The sequence below is a fragment of the Nannobrachium achirus genome (assembly GCF_963921795.1).
Source record: "Nannobrachium achirus genome assembly, chromosome: 8".
Classification (NCBI taxonomy): Eukaryota; Metazoa; Chordata; class Actinopteri; order Myctophiformes; family Myctophidae; genus Nannobrachium; species Nannobrachium achirus.
In genome coordinates, this window is record NC_137817.1 from 31,135,276 (window position 1) to 31,151,939 (window position 16,664).

Genomic DNA, 16,664 nt, shown 5'->3' on the forward strand with positions numbered 1-16,664 from the left:
ACCAGCGAAAGCGAAATGCCACTCCCGGCCCTCTGATTTTTTTATTGTCAGCCGTAGTGTGTTGGTTATGCTAATTTGCTCCCAAGTTGCTACTGGCCATTGATTTCTGTGCTCCAGTGTGTGTGAGAGATGGGGATCTGCAGCACTGCAGTCTGGGCACCGGATTTATCACTGGCCTCAGATAAGAGGCATCAAATCTAAGGGAAATTTGAAATCTTAATTTAGATTCCCACTGCTAAGTTTACAATGATGTTCAGTCATGTTGACATGTCACGTTAACAAGACACCGCCATGAATTGGCATTTGCGAATGTGATTATATCATATACTTGAGAGTTGAGAGGGAAGGTATTATATTACTTACCTGTAAAAAATTATTGCTCCTGATTGTTGATTGCGTTGTCCCTCAGACCCTGCCCGAGTGATCAACATGCCTCCGGTTATCTATGTCCCACGGAAACTGCCAGGGGTCATCCGCTGCCCAGTGGATGCCAACCCACCTGTGACGTCAGTAAAATGGGAGAAAGATGGCTATCCTCTCCGCGTGGAGAAGGTCGGTGTGCCTCAGGGCTTACTACTTACTAATGGTCCGGCCATTGCACTGGAATAAGATACAATGTCCAGAAAGATTATGAGTCTGCGCACAATCTAATTTGACCATTATTGAGACTTAAAAAACGAAAGACAATGACAGCTACCGTAAACTGCCTTTGTCAGGATTAATCTTACTCTTGGTAGATTAAGCCTGGCGAAGGCAGCTTAGCTGTCAAATAATGTTTTTTCTCGTCTCATTAAATTATTCCATTGGAGATAGGCCTACTAATGGTGACGCATACATTTTCTGTCTATATTCATCTGCCGGCACTTCATTAACACGTATGTTTCACCTACTTTAACATTCACCGTCACTGTCTTATTTATAGGTCACATGATGGTGTAGAATAGAAGTGGAGAAATGAAATTAACGCTTCGGTTCTTCTCCTGTCTCAGTACCCTGGTTGGAGCCTGATGCCAGATGGAAGTATCCGGGTGGCAGAGGCCACAGAAGACTCCCTGGGCACGTACACTTGTGTGCCTTACAACGCCCTGGGTACCATGGGCATGTCCCCCCCTGCCACTTTGGTGCTAAAGGTACATCACAGATCGGCCACTGGGCATGGTGACTACAGTATATCATCCCTTTCAGGCAGAAACTCCTGTATCTCCATTTTTTTACTTTTCGGGTTTTTTAATAAATTAATAGTTCATAGCACAAGAGTGTCGCAGAAAGGTGGCAAAAATCACAACGCTTCACATTGAAATGCGTTGTTCAGACTTGAAACCAATCTGCTTCCAATCTAGTACGGCCAGAAATTGGATTTGCCGTAGTGGGCCATTTACTTACTTTACTTTATTTGTTAATTTAGATGGGACAATGCATATTAATGAACACTACATAAAAGCAATGTAAATACACCGGAATTAGCAAGAATGCTACATTTTGTCCGTAGTCCCCACATGAAGACAAAACAACACATACCAACAAACAGTAACCCTACATTAGGAGAGGGCGTTTAAAAACATACATACAAATACTATTTCTCCTGTAACCAAGAAAACAACACATATTACCACAGTACCCTACATTAGAAAAAGGATAGCTAAAAATATACATACATGAGCTGTACTATTAAGACTATACATGGTCACAGATTTGATTGTCAACTAACCATTTTTTTAGATTGTACTTGAAGGATGGAAATGACAAACAGTCTCTTATTGTTAGAGGTAGGTCATTCCAGATTGAACAGCCCTGAACTGAAAGTTGTCTGCTTGTAGTACGTAGATCTGCTAGTTTTACTAGTTTTAGGCGACAGTCTTGTACCGTGAAGCAGGGCTTTACCTTACGAAAAAACATACACATTTGAAACTTAGATAGGAGGTTTCTGCCCGACAATGACGATATGCACTGTGTGAACGTCTGTGACGTGTGTGTGTGTGTGTGTGTGTGTGTGTGTGTGTGTGCGTGTGCGTGTGCGCGTGCGCGCCTGCGTGCGTGCGTGTCTAGGATCCCCCTTACTTTAACGTGAGGCCTGGGGGGGAGTACCGTCAGGAGGCTGGGAGAGAGCTGGTTATTCCCTGTGCTGCCTCCGGAGACCCTGAGATACCAACCATCACCTGGAGAAAGGTATGGACCACCAAGCACACCTCAGAGAACCAAACCATCTAGCATACTGTACTTCCCAAACACTGGATCAGGATCCATTTGTGGGTCGCAGACAGATTTTTATGGGTCCCTTTGTTTTTTACAGCATGGAATTGTGGACAAAATCCAATAACGATAATGATAGCTGATCATTCACCTTTTAACCCATTTAGGCCTAAGTCTGATTTGAATAAAGCCTTAAAAACCTAAGTCCGATTTGAAAATTACCCACTGTTTTTCTGGAAAACGTATTACTCAGCCTCTGTAGCAGTTAGAAACAAAATTCCAAAACGATTTGATAGCTTACACCTTTGGCTTTCATAGAAACAAATCTGAAAAACGTAAAATATTTTGTAAAAAATTACTGTACTAAATACTGTATCATGCATCATGCATTATTTTTCAACAATTGCATGGCTCGTCATTGATTGATTGACCTCTGTGGAATCAATATTGTAATTCCAATGTTTAATTTGTGTACGTTTCTTTGAAGGTGGGGAAGCCCAGTAGGAGTAAGCACAACATCCTGGCCAGTGGCAGCTTACAGTTCCTGTCCCTCAGCAAAGAGGACCATGGGGAGTGGGAGTGTGTAGCCACCAATGTGGTCACCAGCATCACTGCCAGCACACGACTCCTGGTCATAGGTACATCTTCCCCTGCACTCTGAAAACTCAAATCTTCAGACTCCCAACTCAGGGGTTCTCAAACATTTTCAGGCCGTGACCCCCAAATTAAGCATATTATTTGAACTTGGGACCCCCACCCTGACAAGCACTTGGAATTGTAGGTATTAAATTTAATGTGACTCAGTTCCACAGATGAATATTGTGAAAATAGCAGATCTACATGCTCACAACGCCTCACAACTGTGAGCAGGTTGGCCAGTTTGTTATTAAAACTGTCTTGAAAGTCCTTAAATTGTCACTTTATAAATGTGCAGATACCCTGTATAGTAACACTTATGTTGGTTTGTTTAATGTTTTTTTTTTACATTAAGCTAATCATCTGGGGACCCCACAAAATAATTTGGGTCCCGACCCCAAGTTTGAGAACCACTGAAGTAGATAGATGCTTCTTGGACTATGCAGGTATCTGTTCCTCCTTGGAAATTCGGATGGATTTGGATTGATCAGTGTACCTCTGTTGTAGCTGTGGTGCGAACTCTGCCACCCACTTAATCTAGAACCAGCTATTATGATTAACTGAGACTGAAGGAAATTGATTAATAAAACTAGAATAAAATCTAAAATGAACAATGCAAGACTGTCTAAAACGAACAAAGAAATGTATCAAATTGCGTGTAAAATCACCTTTGTTTTAGTTTTTTTAACATCATATCTGATGTCATGCCTTCTTTCTTTCCCACCTTTTTCAGTTTCTTTAAATCCATGCTTTCCTACCTGAACAACAAAAAAACTAGAAACTAGTCTATTTCTAAAACTACAATATGCAGTGCCGAAGAATCATTAAACAAATCTCAATAAGGCAGCGGCAAACAGAAAGGTCTTTAGCTGTGATTTAAAAGAACTGAGAGTTCCAGTAGACTTGCAGGTTTGTATGTGGTGCATAAAAACTGAACTCTGCTTCTAACTAAAACGAAACTGAAATCAAACTTAAAAACAGAATAAAAACAAAATAATATTTAAAAACTATAATAACTCTCGTTAGAATGTTTTATTTTTTTAAACAACATATCATTGTTGTCATTATTCGTTCTTGGTGTGAACAGTGCTTATTAATTCAGTGGAACTTGAGATCACCTGGTTGAGTGTATACCATTATGGCTCAGTGCCTTGCAATCACACACGAAGCTCTTTGCTATATGTCAGGGGTCTTCAACATTTTCAGGCCAAGGACCCCTTAGTTGAGAGAGAGATGAAGCAGGGACACCCACATTTATTTTGGATTCATGTCAAATTGTGTTTTTGATATTTAACCACTTGAGTCGTCGTTACCTAATAAACTTGACCTTTTACTCTGTACTTAGTGTGCTCTTTTTCCCCTCAACACCAAACCTCTTTGCTGAAAATAGCCGATCTACAAGCTCACAACGCCTCGCAGCACGAGGCGTTGTGAGCTTGTAGATCTGCTATTTTTGGCTACAGTTGTCAGAATATGGACACTAGGGTTCAAGTTGTTAATACCTGTATAAAAAGGATTGGAAGATTTGGAGGACCCCCTGTAGTAACTCTGAGGACCCCCTAGGGGTCCCGGACCCCCTGTTGAAGACCTCTGCTATATGTCCTTCTCTTCCCCTTCTCTCCCTCTCCTTGTTTCCTGTCTCTCTCTCTCACTGTAACTATCTGAATAAAGCATGAAAATACCAAAAAAAAAGAAAAAAAGAAAAAAAAAGGTCAGTAAAACTGCAGCAGGGACCACAACACCTCAGGGCTCGTGGTTTCATTGTAAGCAGTGACCAGACTGTCTCGCAGTGACTGACCTTCATCTGACAGGTGCCACCAAAGCTGGGCTGCAGACAGCCGGCGTTGCCAAGTCTGCTTATTATAAGCGACACTGGGCTTGTTTTTCTGTTAAGCCGCTTGTAAATAGTGCAGGTTGCAGGTTGCAGCCTTTTAGGCTTGTTTCTAAAGTGAAGTTGTGTATTTGGGCTTGCTTCCTAATGTTCTCAAACATTTTAATGCCAAAGCCTCCCAAATTATTATGTATTTGTCCACAGACCCCCCCCCCCATCTGAAAATGTTTTGTGCATTCATACAAGAATTGTGTAGTAGATTTGTTTTAGATTTTTCTAGGGACCCCCCCGTGTGTGATCATGTGGTCTAGTCACTTCTTTTGGGCTTGTTTTCGTATACCTGACCGCTTGATTCTCTTGCCAAATCTGGCAACACTGCAGACAGCTGTAGTGTTTCAGACCAGGCACAAGTCTGCCTCTAATCCCAGTGAGAGGCCATTGGCTGTGGGCCACAGCCACAGCCGGTAGAGGGTCTATGATGTTCACAGACAACAGAGACAACCGTTTCAGCCAAAATAACGTTAGCCAATCGGCTCCCACTGTATTTTAAAGATTCAAGAGGCTTTTATTGGTCATTCACTCGTACAGGTACAGGGAGCAAAATACTTCTGTGTTCTTAAAATTTTAAATAGGATATACAATTTAGCCATTTAGCAAAGTTACTTACAATGCAAGATTAATCCATTGCAAGCATTTGTTTTGCACAAAAAACATTCCTTGGGTTACAAATGGCCCCACAAAACACCCACAAAACTGTGAAAAGTGATGACTCATCACTAAACCATCATTTTGTGGGCGTTTTGTGGGGCCATTTATAGCCCAAGGAATGTTTTTTGTGCAAAACAAGTGCTTACAATGGATTCAGAATCATGACAAACCCCTAGTTAGACCCCTCACATCCTACTTAAAGCAGATTTCTTTCCCAACTTGATTTGGCCGCTGTGACGACCCCGTAGGTCGCCGACTCGGGCGCCCTAGCTAAATCATTAGAGCAGGCCCTGGGATACATCTGTGCCCCTAAGGCCCCCGACTAACTGGACTTGGATTGAACTCAATATGACTCAGTCTAACTAACCAAAACAGCTGTTGAGGGACTAAAGTGAACTTGACAGCATAGCTGGTGCTTTACTAAGTGATTGTGAAGTGATAAAATATGAATGTTTTACATAGCGTTAAAGCTGCAATCCATGTCCTACCCAAGTCCCTCGCACGAGCACCTACATTTTTCACTTTTGCGCTATAATGGAGAGCCCATTTAAGAAGGCACGTTATTTCCTTTGGGTTTTGTGCAAGTGTCAACACGCAGTGTTCCTACACTACGTGACCTCAGGATCTACCGTAAATGTCTCAGTAGAAGAGCAGGAAGACCACCTCCAACTCCAGTTGTGTCAGTTACTGTATATTGTAGCTGAATGGGCATTCACGAATAGTGATTTTTAGTATTCGAATTATTCGACCTCAAAGTATTCGAATAGTCGAATATTCGACAGGAAATATGTTTATGAAATATTTTTTTTTCTCCATCCAATAAAAACGAGAAAGTCTCTGTCTAGTAGTGACAGTTGCATTAGCGGGCTCTTCCTCCATCATGACTTCGAGTTTGCCGGCTGGCCGCTGTTTTTCCCACTAGTAATTAGTTTCGGGAGACGAAACGTGACGCATGACATCGATATTCAGTATAGAGCATTAACCAATTCATCCACCGGGGTCATTGACAACTCGTTCTTATGACTTCCTATCTAGCCAAGCTGTATAAACCATGAAGACATTTTTTTTTTTTTTTAAAGAGAGAAAAAAGTATTCGACTTCGGTGAACAACGTCTAATTAGTGGCCAAGGCCACGAAGTGGCAAAAGGCCACTCATTGATATTGGACTTCATCATTATTCCGCCACTTTTTCTCTAGCGGCTAGACCGTGCAGTCGCTTTTTACGAAACTCGGCAGTATGGCAGAGGACTATGCCAAACGGCTAAAACGCGAAGCTCGCAACAATCGGCCAAAGGGTGGCGCTGTAGGAAGCCTTTGAAAAATGCCAACTTTGAACAGGTGTAGCTCATGCCCTGTTTCAGGTACAGCAATGAAACCTGTATACACTTATGCGTCTCCTCATGCCGAACAACTTTTACGCTCTGACTTTTGACCTCTGACCTTTACTTCTCCCACAATTTTGAATTATATGAAAAACAGTCAAAATGTATCTCCTCCTGGGATTTTCGTGTAACGTGCGCGAAACTTTTTTTACATGAACTTTCGACCAATACGGTCTGAGAAGTTAGGCGGATTTTCTTTAAAGCGAAACGTTATTTTTTAATAATTCACTCAATGTTGCAGTTATATGCAAATTATTCTTCTGCCTCTAAATCATACATGCAAAGTGACACGTTCATGTCATTTGGCAAATATGTAGAGGGTTAGTCCAAATATCACTGAAAGCAATCTTACTCCAATTGGCCAAAGGGGGGCGCTATACGAAGCGTTTGAAAACTCAAACTTTAAAGGGGCATAAGTCATGCCTCGTTTCGTTTAAAGACATGCAACTTGGTTACACGCGTGCCTTGACTCAAGCGGAAGCCATCCGTGTCTTTGTTAAGTAAGCTCCGTCCTTAAATTTTCCGCCATTTTGAGCAGTTTGTAAAACACTTAAACCCGCTTTTATTCCGGAACTTTCGCGTCACGTGCACGGAACCTTTTTTACATGAACTTTGGACCAACATCTAAAGATCTGTCAGATCGGATTTTTTAAAAATTGAAACATGCATTTTTAATAATTCAATCAATATTGCAAGTTGTATGCAAATTATTCTTCTGCCTCTAAAACATACATGCAAAGTAAAATTTTCATGATGAACTACTGTAGAGGGTTAGTCCAAACATCGCTGAAACCAATCTTACCCCAATTGGCCAAAGGGGGGCACTATATCATTTTGAAAGAAGGCGTCAAGTACATTACATGAAACTTTTTCTTTTTTCTTTTCTTTTTTTTAAAAATGACAGGTCCAATATGTGTGGCTGCCGTAGTGTAGTGGTCAGTGCCTGTGCCTGGTATACGGATGGTTGTCAGTTCAAACCCCACATCGGGTTGAGTTGATGTTAACATCCTGGATGCCCATGGTATGTGCATATGTCAAACTCTTTAATGTTGATACGTCTGATCTAACTCCAGATCACGTTCATGTTTAAAATGAGCCCCACAACTCCTGTAGATTTACATGAAACTTTTTCTTTTTTCTTTTCTTTAAAAAAAAAAAATGACAGGTCCATAACGTGTGACTGCCGTAGTGTAGTGGTCAGTGCCTGTGCCTGGTATACGGATGGTAGTCAGTTCAAATCCCACCTCGGGTTAAGTTGATGTTAACATCCTGGATGCCCATGGCATGTGCATATGTCAAACTCTTTAATGTTGACACGTCTGATCCAGATCACGTTCACGTTTAAAATGAGCCCCACAACTACTGTAGATTTACATGAAACTTTTTATTTTTTCTTTTCTTTTTTTTTTTTAAATGACAGGTCCATAATGTGTGACTGCCGTAGTGTAGTGGTCAGTGCCTGCGCCTGGTATATGGATGGTTGGCAGTTCAAACCCCATGTCGGGTTGAGTTGATGTTAACATCCTGGATGCCCATGGCATGTGCATATGTCAAACTCTTTAATGTTGACACGTCTGATCTAACTCCAGATCACGTTCATGTTTAAAATGAGCCCTTCTCTACCGGCTGTTTTTTTCTGTTTTGAGTAAAAGAAAATATGATCACTCGAAAATGTCAGAAATACTCAGATTACATTTACTCAGATTGATTTCACCCCAAGCCTCCAAAATATAAAAAATAAATCAATAAAATCAAGGCACTCAGCCTACATAGAACTTTTTTTTTTTAACAAACATGGTTAACAGATCCTGTGGCTGCCTAGTGTAGTGGTCAGGGCATATGCCTTTCATGCAGAAGGTCGTTGGATCGAATCCCGCTTGGGGTTTATATAAGCATAATACCATGACATTTGGTAGACTTTACAGTTTTGGTTCCTTGAACAATGTCTGATATGGAGCCTTCCTAAAAATGTCCCCCAACCCCCCTTGATGCGTATTTTAATATCCACCATTACTAAATAATGTATTTTGCATCATAAATCCTGAAACAAGCGTTATAATACAAACTGTCATGTCTGCACCTATGTTGTGATTTCCAAGGATTGCAATGATATCATGTACCAGCTCCAGTGGCCTAGTGGTTTTAGTGTCTGCCCTGAGACTAGGAGATCCGGGTTCAAACCCGGGTCGCGTCATACCAAAGATTCTAAAAAATGGGACCCAGTGCCTCCCTGCTTGAAACTCAGCATCAAGGGTTGGATTGGGGGTGACTCCCTGCGACATACTAGCGTCATGTCCAGGGGGTGTACTTGTACATCAAGCTGCCATACGCTACAGAAACAGGAGATAGGCTCCTGCCCTATGAGATTCATGGCTCGGCCGATTCATTATGGTCTTCATAGCTCAGCAAGGCTTACTATGTACATCATCAAACTGTCCAGATGCATAGTATCACAGTTTTTTTATGTCTGTTGCATATAGGCCTACAGTCTTTTGCATACATGTTGTGTAGAGGCCAATTTGTGCTTTTACCTATAACCACCGATTAGTGTAAAACTTTGTATGCACACTTCCCAGAGGCCAAGGAAAAACCTGTGCCCTGCATTTTTCACATCTGCCATTTATAGCGGCACCAGAAGGCCGACTTACAGTATGTAAAACACATTCTTCGATATTACTCCTTCAGATTTTATCCGAAAATCACACAAATCAGTACACAGTATCTCTACAGTGATGTAATCATGACAGATTTGTCAGATATCATATTCTATCTAATTGGCTAACATTGAATTCCAAGGTTTGCAGGATTGCTCCTTTTTGAACAAAATGTCTCAAATCATGAACGTAGCCTGCTATGTGTGTGAGATTTTGCACACACATTCCCACCAGGCCAAGGAACAGATGCCACCCTTCTCACATTGGCCTGTTATAGCGCCACCAGCGGGTCAACTTTAGCAAAACCCATTTTTGAGACAAAATGCCTCAAATCCCGCATGCAGCGTACGATTGCCGTGAAAGGCCCAAGAACGCGTGGCACCCTTTTCACTTTGGCCTATTATAGAGTCACCACTAGGCCAAAAAAAACCTACCTGACCTGCCGGAGTCCTGTTCGGAAGAACACTGCTTCTAGTTTTTCTTTGATGTCTTCTTTGCTTTCCCTTGATGCCTTTTTGCTTTCCTGCTTCTTATGCCTTGGCCACTTTATCGCTGCTTGCAGCTATATTAGTGACTTTGATATTGGAATATTCTGTGAATGCCCTAGTAGAGAGGGAGCCTGGGAAACAGAAGGTCCCAGGTTTGTATTCCCAGCTACAGCAAGTGTTGAGGTATCCATGAACACTTAAACCCTTACTGCCCCCTGCCCTCCCTCCACCCACATCGGTTAAAATATCACTTTATTCACTAAAAACAGTTATGGATTGCAGCCTTATATTAGTACATCATGAATACAAATGCGTGAAGTACAGTGCATCTACGTTTGCTTGTTTTTAATCAATATTTGTCTCTCTTCTAAACACTAGGTACCAGCCCACATGCTCCTGGCAATATCCATGTGTTGGCCTCTACATCTTCTGCTAATGTGTCCTGGGAACCAGGATATGATGGTGGCTTTGAACAGACATTCTCAGTGTGGTACGGCCCAGTGTGAGTACACGGCAAAATCCTGAGTGTTCTTTTATCTCTGAGAGTGAACAAATGGACCTTTGGGGTCCATTTCCTTTCACTCTCAGAGTTAAATTAACACTCAGGATTTTAGAGTGTTGTGCTTTAACCTGATGGCAGCAGTGTGATGACATTAAAAGGCAGAGAGGTATGATTCTAGTTTGACCTGAGAGCAAAGTGTTGTTTTACTATCAAAGAGGCAAGAAAGTTAACTCCTCTTTGATGGTAAAACATTCAGTCCACGGACTTGAAGCAGACACGATGAGGGCAGAAGCCTTTCACATACTGTAATTATCTTCTCTGGGGTTTAGTATTTGTATGGTTACATGATTTGCTGCATTGCAAATTGACGTGCATTATTATTATATGAACTACAGTATAATAGATCATAGATTATGCATAATTCATGTTGAGGCTTATTGGAAAAGTAATGGAATGTTATACAGAGCCATTGCATTAGCATCCTATTAAGCGCCATACATGTTGGGGAGTTGGCATAAATGTCACCATTAAGCTCATTATGTACTGTACACGTCAGCAGCCGTGATAGGCATACTATACAGTAGTGTGAGATTGTCAGGATGTGGTTGAATTAATTATCTGATGCTCAAGTGTTGCTTTAGTGAACACTGTGGTAAATAGTGTTTATCACTGCTCAAGTCACCGTTAACGCCTCTCACCAACAAATGCAAATTTGTTGACTCTAACTGCCAAGCAATGACCACTAATTATTACATGAGCAATGAAGCTTCTCTTCAGTGTTCTTGAATGGAGATGTAACTACAAATGTACCAGTCAACAGCTCTCTAGTAATTACTGAGTTAGAGGTGATAATCTTGGGCTAGAACACTGCACATTTCATGTTCCAGGGAGAAAAACAGTTGTAACAGGATTCTGTGAACAAAATCACTGACTGTGAATTCTGATTCAAATTTGGCCATAGTACATAAAGTATAGTGTATGATAGGATAGGATAGGATAGGATCTATATAGTATAGGATTATAGTATAGTAATGTACACCGGTATGTGTAATAAGTTAAGAAAAGGTATCTGACCAGGTGGACCAACTAGTTTAGATAAACAATATAATTTGCAAAGAGGGATAAATGCGGATCTCATAATGTTCACGCTCAATTTTTGGAAGATGTTTTTTTTTCTTCTATTTTTAATGGCACTCAGGCGTTTCATAAGTAAAATACGATTCTCTCCCTGTTCAATTTCTATTCCCCAGGTCGAAGAGAGTAGACTTTGGGCCTCATGACTGGCATTCTATGCCCGTCTCTGGCACTCAGACATGGTTGGTGGTGCCAGGGCTGGAGCCCAGGACAGAGTACCAGTTCAGTGTGTTGGCACAAAACAAACTGGGCACTGGGCCGTTCAGTGAGGTTGTGACAGTTAACACTGCAGGTGGGTAGCCTACTGCTTAAACCGCTTTTAAACATGCTTCATTAGTTTTTTGTTTGTTTTTTCTTGCTATTTTATTGGAGAGTTCTATTTAGCCGTTGGTTAAGGTAGAATGCTTCTTTGGCTTTAGTTACATATTTGCCTAACATTTGTCTACTTTCATTTTGTGTGCTCATCAAAAAAAAATGTAATGCAATACACTGCCCTCTAGTGATGTACAAACAATACATATTACAGTATGGATTTTTTGTACCCATTATCTCACCCATAAAACAAAGTCAGGCCATCACAAACATGTACAGTACAAGCACAGATCAACTACAGTAAACAATCTACCAGTTGAGCCATAATAAGCAGCGAAGGACATGAATTATTAGTATTATTTGTATTTTTGTTCTGCTAACATTCTGTTCACATTATGAATAGTGGTTTTGTACACCATTGTGTACAGTATTTTAAACAACACTCTGCACTCTGCACAACATTTCAGCCTTGGTAATGCAAGGAATTTCCTGTTGAGTTTGTTCTCATTATCTGTCAATACAGTATGCTCTACCTCCCTTTACACAGTAAAATTCTTAGAGTTAAATTATCAATTTGTATCTCAGAGTACAAATGTAACCAAATGGAGCCATAATCCAGAACGTAATGATCAAAATAATATTTTAAGCAGGATAAGGTAGAGTATGTTTGATGTGGTCTCTCTACTCTTCCTCTGAGAAGTGTAGGTGTTGGTACTGGTCGAGAAGTGATACTGCTCGAAGCTTATAACTGCAACATAAATGGAAAATGGTGCATTTATATAGCGCCTTTATCCAAGGCACTTTACAATGATTGTGCATTGCATTCACCCATTCACACACACATTCATACACCGATGGCAGAGGAAAACATGCAAGGCACCAACCTGCTCATCGGGAGCAATTAGGGGTTCAGTGTCTTGCTCAATGACACTTCGACACTAACTCTGAGGGAGCCCGGGATCGAACCAGGAACCTTCCGGTTCCCAAGCGGCCGCTCTACCCCTGAGCCACTGCCGCCCCCAGAGAGAACATCTCCCCTGGTCAAACAGGTAGGTCGGGAGTGGCTTATTGTCGGTATCAGCAGGTAACACGTGGGAGTCTGTCCCCGTTACAATGCTCTAGACCCCTGAGAGATGGCTTGCCGAGGTGGAGCGCCACACCTACCATCAGCTCCCAGTACTTTTAGCAGGACTTTCCGCACGCAAGCCGTGCTACTCATACGCTGAGTTGGCAGTTCCCGGAATCAAACCCATGACGAGAGCTCTACCGACTGAGCTACTGAGGAAATTTGAATCCCAAGTAGAACATAAAAGTTGGGGACTGCAGCTTTAACACTGATGTTTCACTCTATGTCCCCCGATAGGCTCTCCTTTGAGTACCCCAGAACCACTGGTGCTTCTTACTCCACCACGGTGCCTCACAGCCAATCGCACGCAGCATGGTGTCCTCCTCACATGGCTCCCTCCAGCCAACCACTCATCACCCGTTGATCGCTACATCATGGAGTTTCGCCTCGGTGAGAGATGGGAGGTGCTGGACGACCTGATCCCAGCTACCGAGACTGAGCTCATAGCCAGAGACCTTGTTCAGGTAAGTATTCAGTGAGTTCCATTAGGGTTGTCACAATTATTACATAATCGTCTAATCGCAATTATATGACATAATCTCTATTATTTTGTCATGAATGTTGAAACATTTTCATACATTTTCAACATTCAACGCGTCGCAACGCGTTGTGAGCTTGTAGATCGGCTATTTTCACTCTCAATGTTATTCTTTAAGTAGTAAGTTGTCAAATATGTCAGTAATTTCTTTGTGTATTTAGGGTTAGGTTATGTGTTAGATAGATATGTGTCATATCTGCCATGTGCATATTCAAAGCCTAAAAGCCAAACAGAAATGTAATTATCAACAACAAAAACACAATTAAATCGTTAATCGCAATTATTTGAGTGACAATTAATCGTCATGTAAAATGTCATATCGTGACAGCCCTAAATTCTTTTCTCTTTTTTTTTCATCAAACATATTATTATTTGATGTTTTGGCTTTACTGTCAATGTGAAATCACACATTGGCTGTGAGGTTTAAAGCCCTCATTATTATATACACTTTCTTCCATCACCATGCTATCACTTCTGGGACAGCTGAAGTTCTTTACAATGCGGGTCCTTGCTGTCCATTTTGACTCCTGCCAGATGATGAATTCCTCCTTTTCTTCTGCTATGCTGCCTCCCTATCAGCTTTTATACTCTCTGTCTCAATTGACCATATTCATACAGTGGCCAAGTAAAAGCAAAATGGCCGCTGTCTGAATATGGTCAATTAACACTTGGGCTGCCATAGTTTTGCTATAACTAATGTAGATTAACTGCCGTGTATCTTTTCCGTTGGCGGCGTGCACGTGGAGAAGAAAAAATCCATGAGTCAGCTAGAGTCCACAGAAAATGGGGCCATCGAACGATGTGGGGAGAAAGTAGCCAGAAAAGGGAAGATTTTTGCAGCCAGATACAATGGCTGTGAATGAGGAAGTGAAAGTCGTCATGGGATTTGTAATTTTCCCGCTCACCAGCGGCTGCCGCAGCACCTGTTTACCTGGTAATCAGGGTAACCAGTTAACACGTCCCTGGACGTGATAACGAGGCAGTGGGGCTGTGGCACCGCACCGCGGTAATTCTTATCACGTTAAGTGTTAAGGAACAATTAAAGAAGTGTTAAGGGACAATTAAGGACTTTTCTTATCTTTTTAACCAAGCAAACAAAACTATTCACATCACACTGACAACTGTTTGCATTGAAAATGTGTAAATGTGCACTGAGAGATGCTGGTTGAGATACATTTGGTTGCTCTGAATCTGTCTTGAGCTACTGTGAGACAGACATAAGGGGAGTGTGATTCTGTTCGTGTCCCTGGCAGGAGTCCTGGTATGAGTTCAGAGTGATGGCAGTCATGGATGACCTCATCAGCGAGAGCAGCAACGTAGTGGGTGTGTCTAGCACAGGTGAGCTTCTTGTGACAGCAGCATTACAAACGGTTACAGTGAAACAGTTCACGTGCCTTTAACCATGAAAAGAAAAAAAACCTGCATTTGTGATTTCCATGTGTCCGGCCCGTCACCTCTACCTTACCTACAGTAACATACTGTAATTAGATTACTTATGCCCCATCAGATCCCTTCCCTCCTGCAGAGGTGGCTGATGAGGGGTTGGCGCGACCTGTGGTTGCGGGCGTCGTAGCAACCATCTGCTTCCTGGCAGCGGCAGTACTTTTCAGCACTCTAGCAGCTTGCTTCGTAAACAAGCAGCATCGCCGCAAACTTAAACGCAAACCAGGTTGGCCTTATTCTCTGCTACTGTACTGCTGTCTGGTTTCTACTGTCTTATGTTTCTCTCTGAACACACTCCGTTTCTTTCTGTCTTTCTTCTCTTAGATCCTCCCTTGTCAGTGACACACTTCAGGAAAAGCATAGAGTCACCGTAAGTAGCCTCTGAAAGCCAAAGACGATGCCCTGTGATCCGCTGGAGGTAGTTAGCCCTGCAGAGGGTATTAGGCACTTGAACAGTACCTGGCCACTTGAAATGACAAGATCCTCAGCCGCATGTGGTGGCATTGCCAAAGTTTGAATAGTTTACACTAGTAAGAAATGTGTATTATTATCAAGCAGTGTAAGGCAGCCGAAAGTACAGGCTGGTGAGTAAATTATTACCTGGGAGATGCATAATGTCATTCAGTGTGTGTGTCATTTTATCAGGAGGCAGGGTACTGTACAGTATGTATAACTGTTATTGCAAAGGAGGTGTTATTACATCTGAATGAGGCATTGCACACAGTACACACAATAGTTGACACACTGTAATGTGTGAAGTGGTGAAGCCTTGATAACAGACCAGAGAGATTATGTTGGTGTGCAATAGCAACCTCTAGCGGATCACAGACCGCGTTCAGAATAGCAAAGTCAGCATTTTAAACACATTATCCAGAGTGCCACTGCTGCAGTCTCTCTATTGATTTTTGATCCATCTGTATTCTTTAACCTTAAAGGCTTGTCTGCTCTCTGCATGATTCTTAGAGTGTAATAATGGCCAATTCTGTTTGTTTATCGTTGTATTTCTGCACATTGTAATGTACAATATCAGCTACTGTATGTGTGTATGCAATGTACTGTATTATGTGTCTGTCTGTGTAAATCTGTATCCATGTATAACGCCATTTGAATGTAATTGTCATGTGATAATGTCCAATGTGTAAAAATCCATTTCAGATCGAAGTTCAGTTGCTTGTGATAATTGATAGGTTAAAGAAAAAGTAGCATTTTCTTTTCTGAGAGTTGTTATTTCTTCAGGGCAGGTCAGGGGTTCCTAATTATGTAGCCCATCCTACATGGATTATTGACCGTAGTCATGCCGCAGCCATTTTGATTTGACTTCATCCCTGTGGGGGTGGTGGGAAACCTCAGACTTTTTGGTAGTTTCAAGTTTGCCACCACCACCCCCTAAGTATGAAGTAAGAGCAAAGTGGCTGCTGTGGGAATATGGCCAGTTGGTATAGCTGACAGATGAACTTAACCTGACTCCGCCAGATGGTGGCGGTATGGAGTTCACAATACAACCTCCATCTGGACTCGCTCGGGGATTGGAGCTGACGGCGAACAGCGCCCGCTACAGGCGGGATCTTGGCGATAGAGAGAGACGCGCGGGGGACACAAGCCTTGCATGAAAAACAGGCACGCGTGACGCGTTTAGTGTTTTTTGTTGGCGCAGCTAGCATACGTCATGTGTAGTCAGTATGATTGGTTGGAGTCAAGGACACGTCAATATGATTGGTTG

General features: G+C 42.0%; 1 protein-coding gene across 1 annotated transcript in view; it reads left to right on the forward strand.

The window, feature by feature from the left end:
- Nucleotides 1-16,664, forward strand: part of igsf9ba (immunoglobulin superfamily, member 9Ba) — a gene marked incomplete at both ends in the record, with an annotated part of 90,574 nt that overhangs the window by 65,759 nt on the left and 8,151 nt on the right. Inside the window, 10 exons of the mRNA XM_080732254.1 lie at nt 410-552; nt 990-1,130; nt 2,047-2,166; nt 2,678-2,828; nt 10,268-10,391; nt 11,642-11,817; nt 13,201-13,427; nt 14,755-14,839; nt 15,009-15,170; nt 15,269-15,314. Of these exons, the coding sequence (XP_080588380.1) occupies nt 410-552; nt 990-1,130; nt 2,047-2,166; nt 2,678-2,828; nt 10,268-10,391; nt 11,642-11,817; nt 13,201-13,427; nt 14,755-14,839; nt 15,009-15,170; nt 15,269-15,314 (1,375 nt within the window). The remainder of the gene's footprint in view (nt 1-409; nt 553-989; nt 1,131-2,046; nt 2,167-2,677; nt 2,829-10,267; nt 10,392-11,641; nt 11,818-13,200; nt 13,428-14,754; nt 14,840-15,008; nt 15,171-15,268; nt 15,315-16,664) is intronic.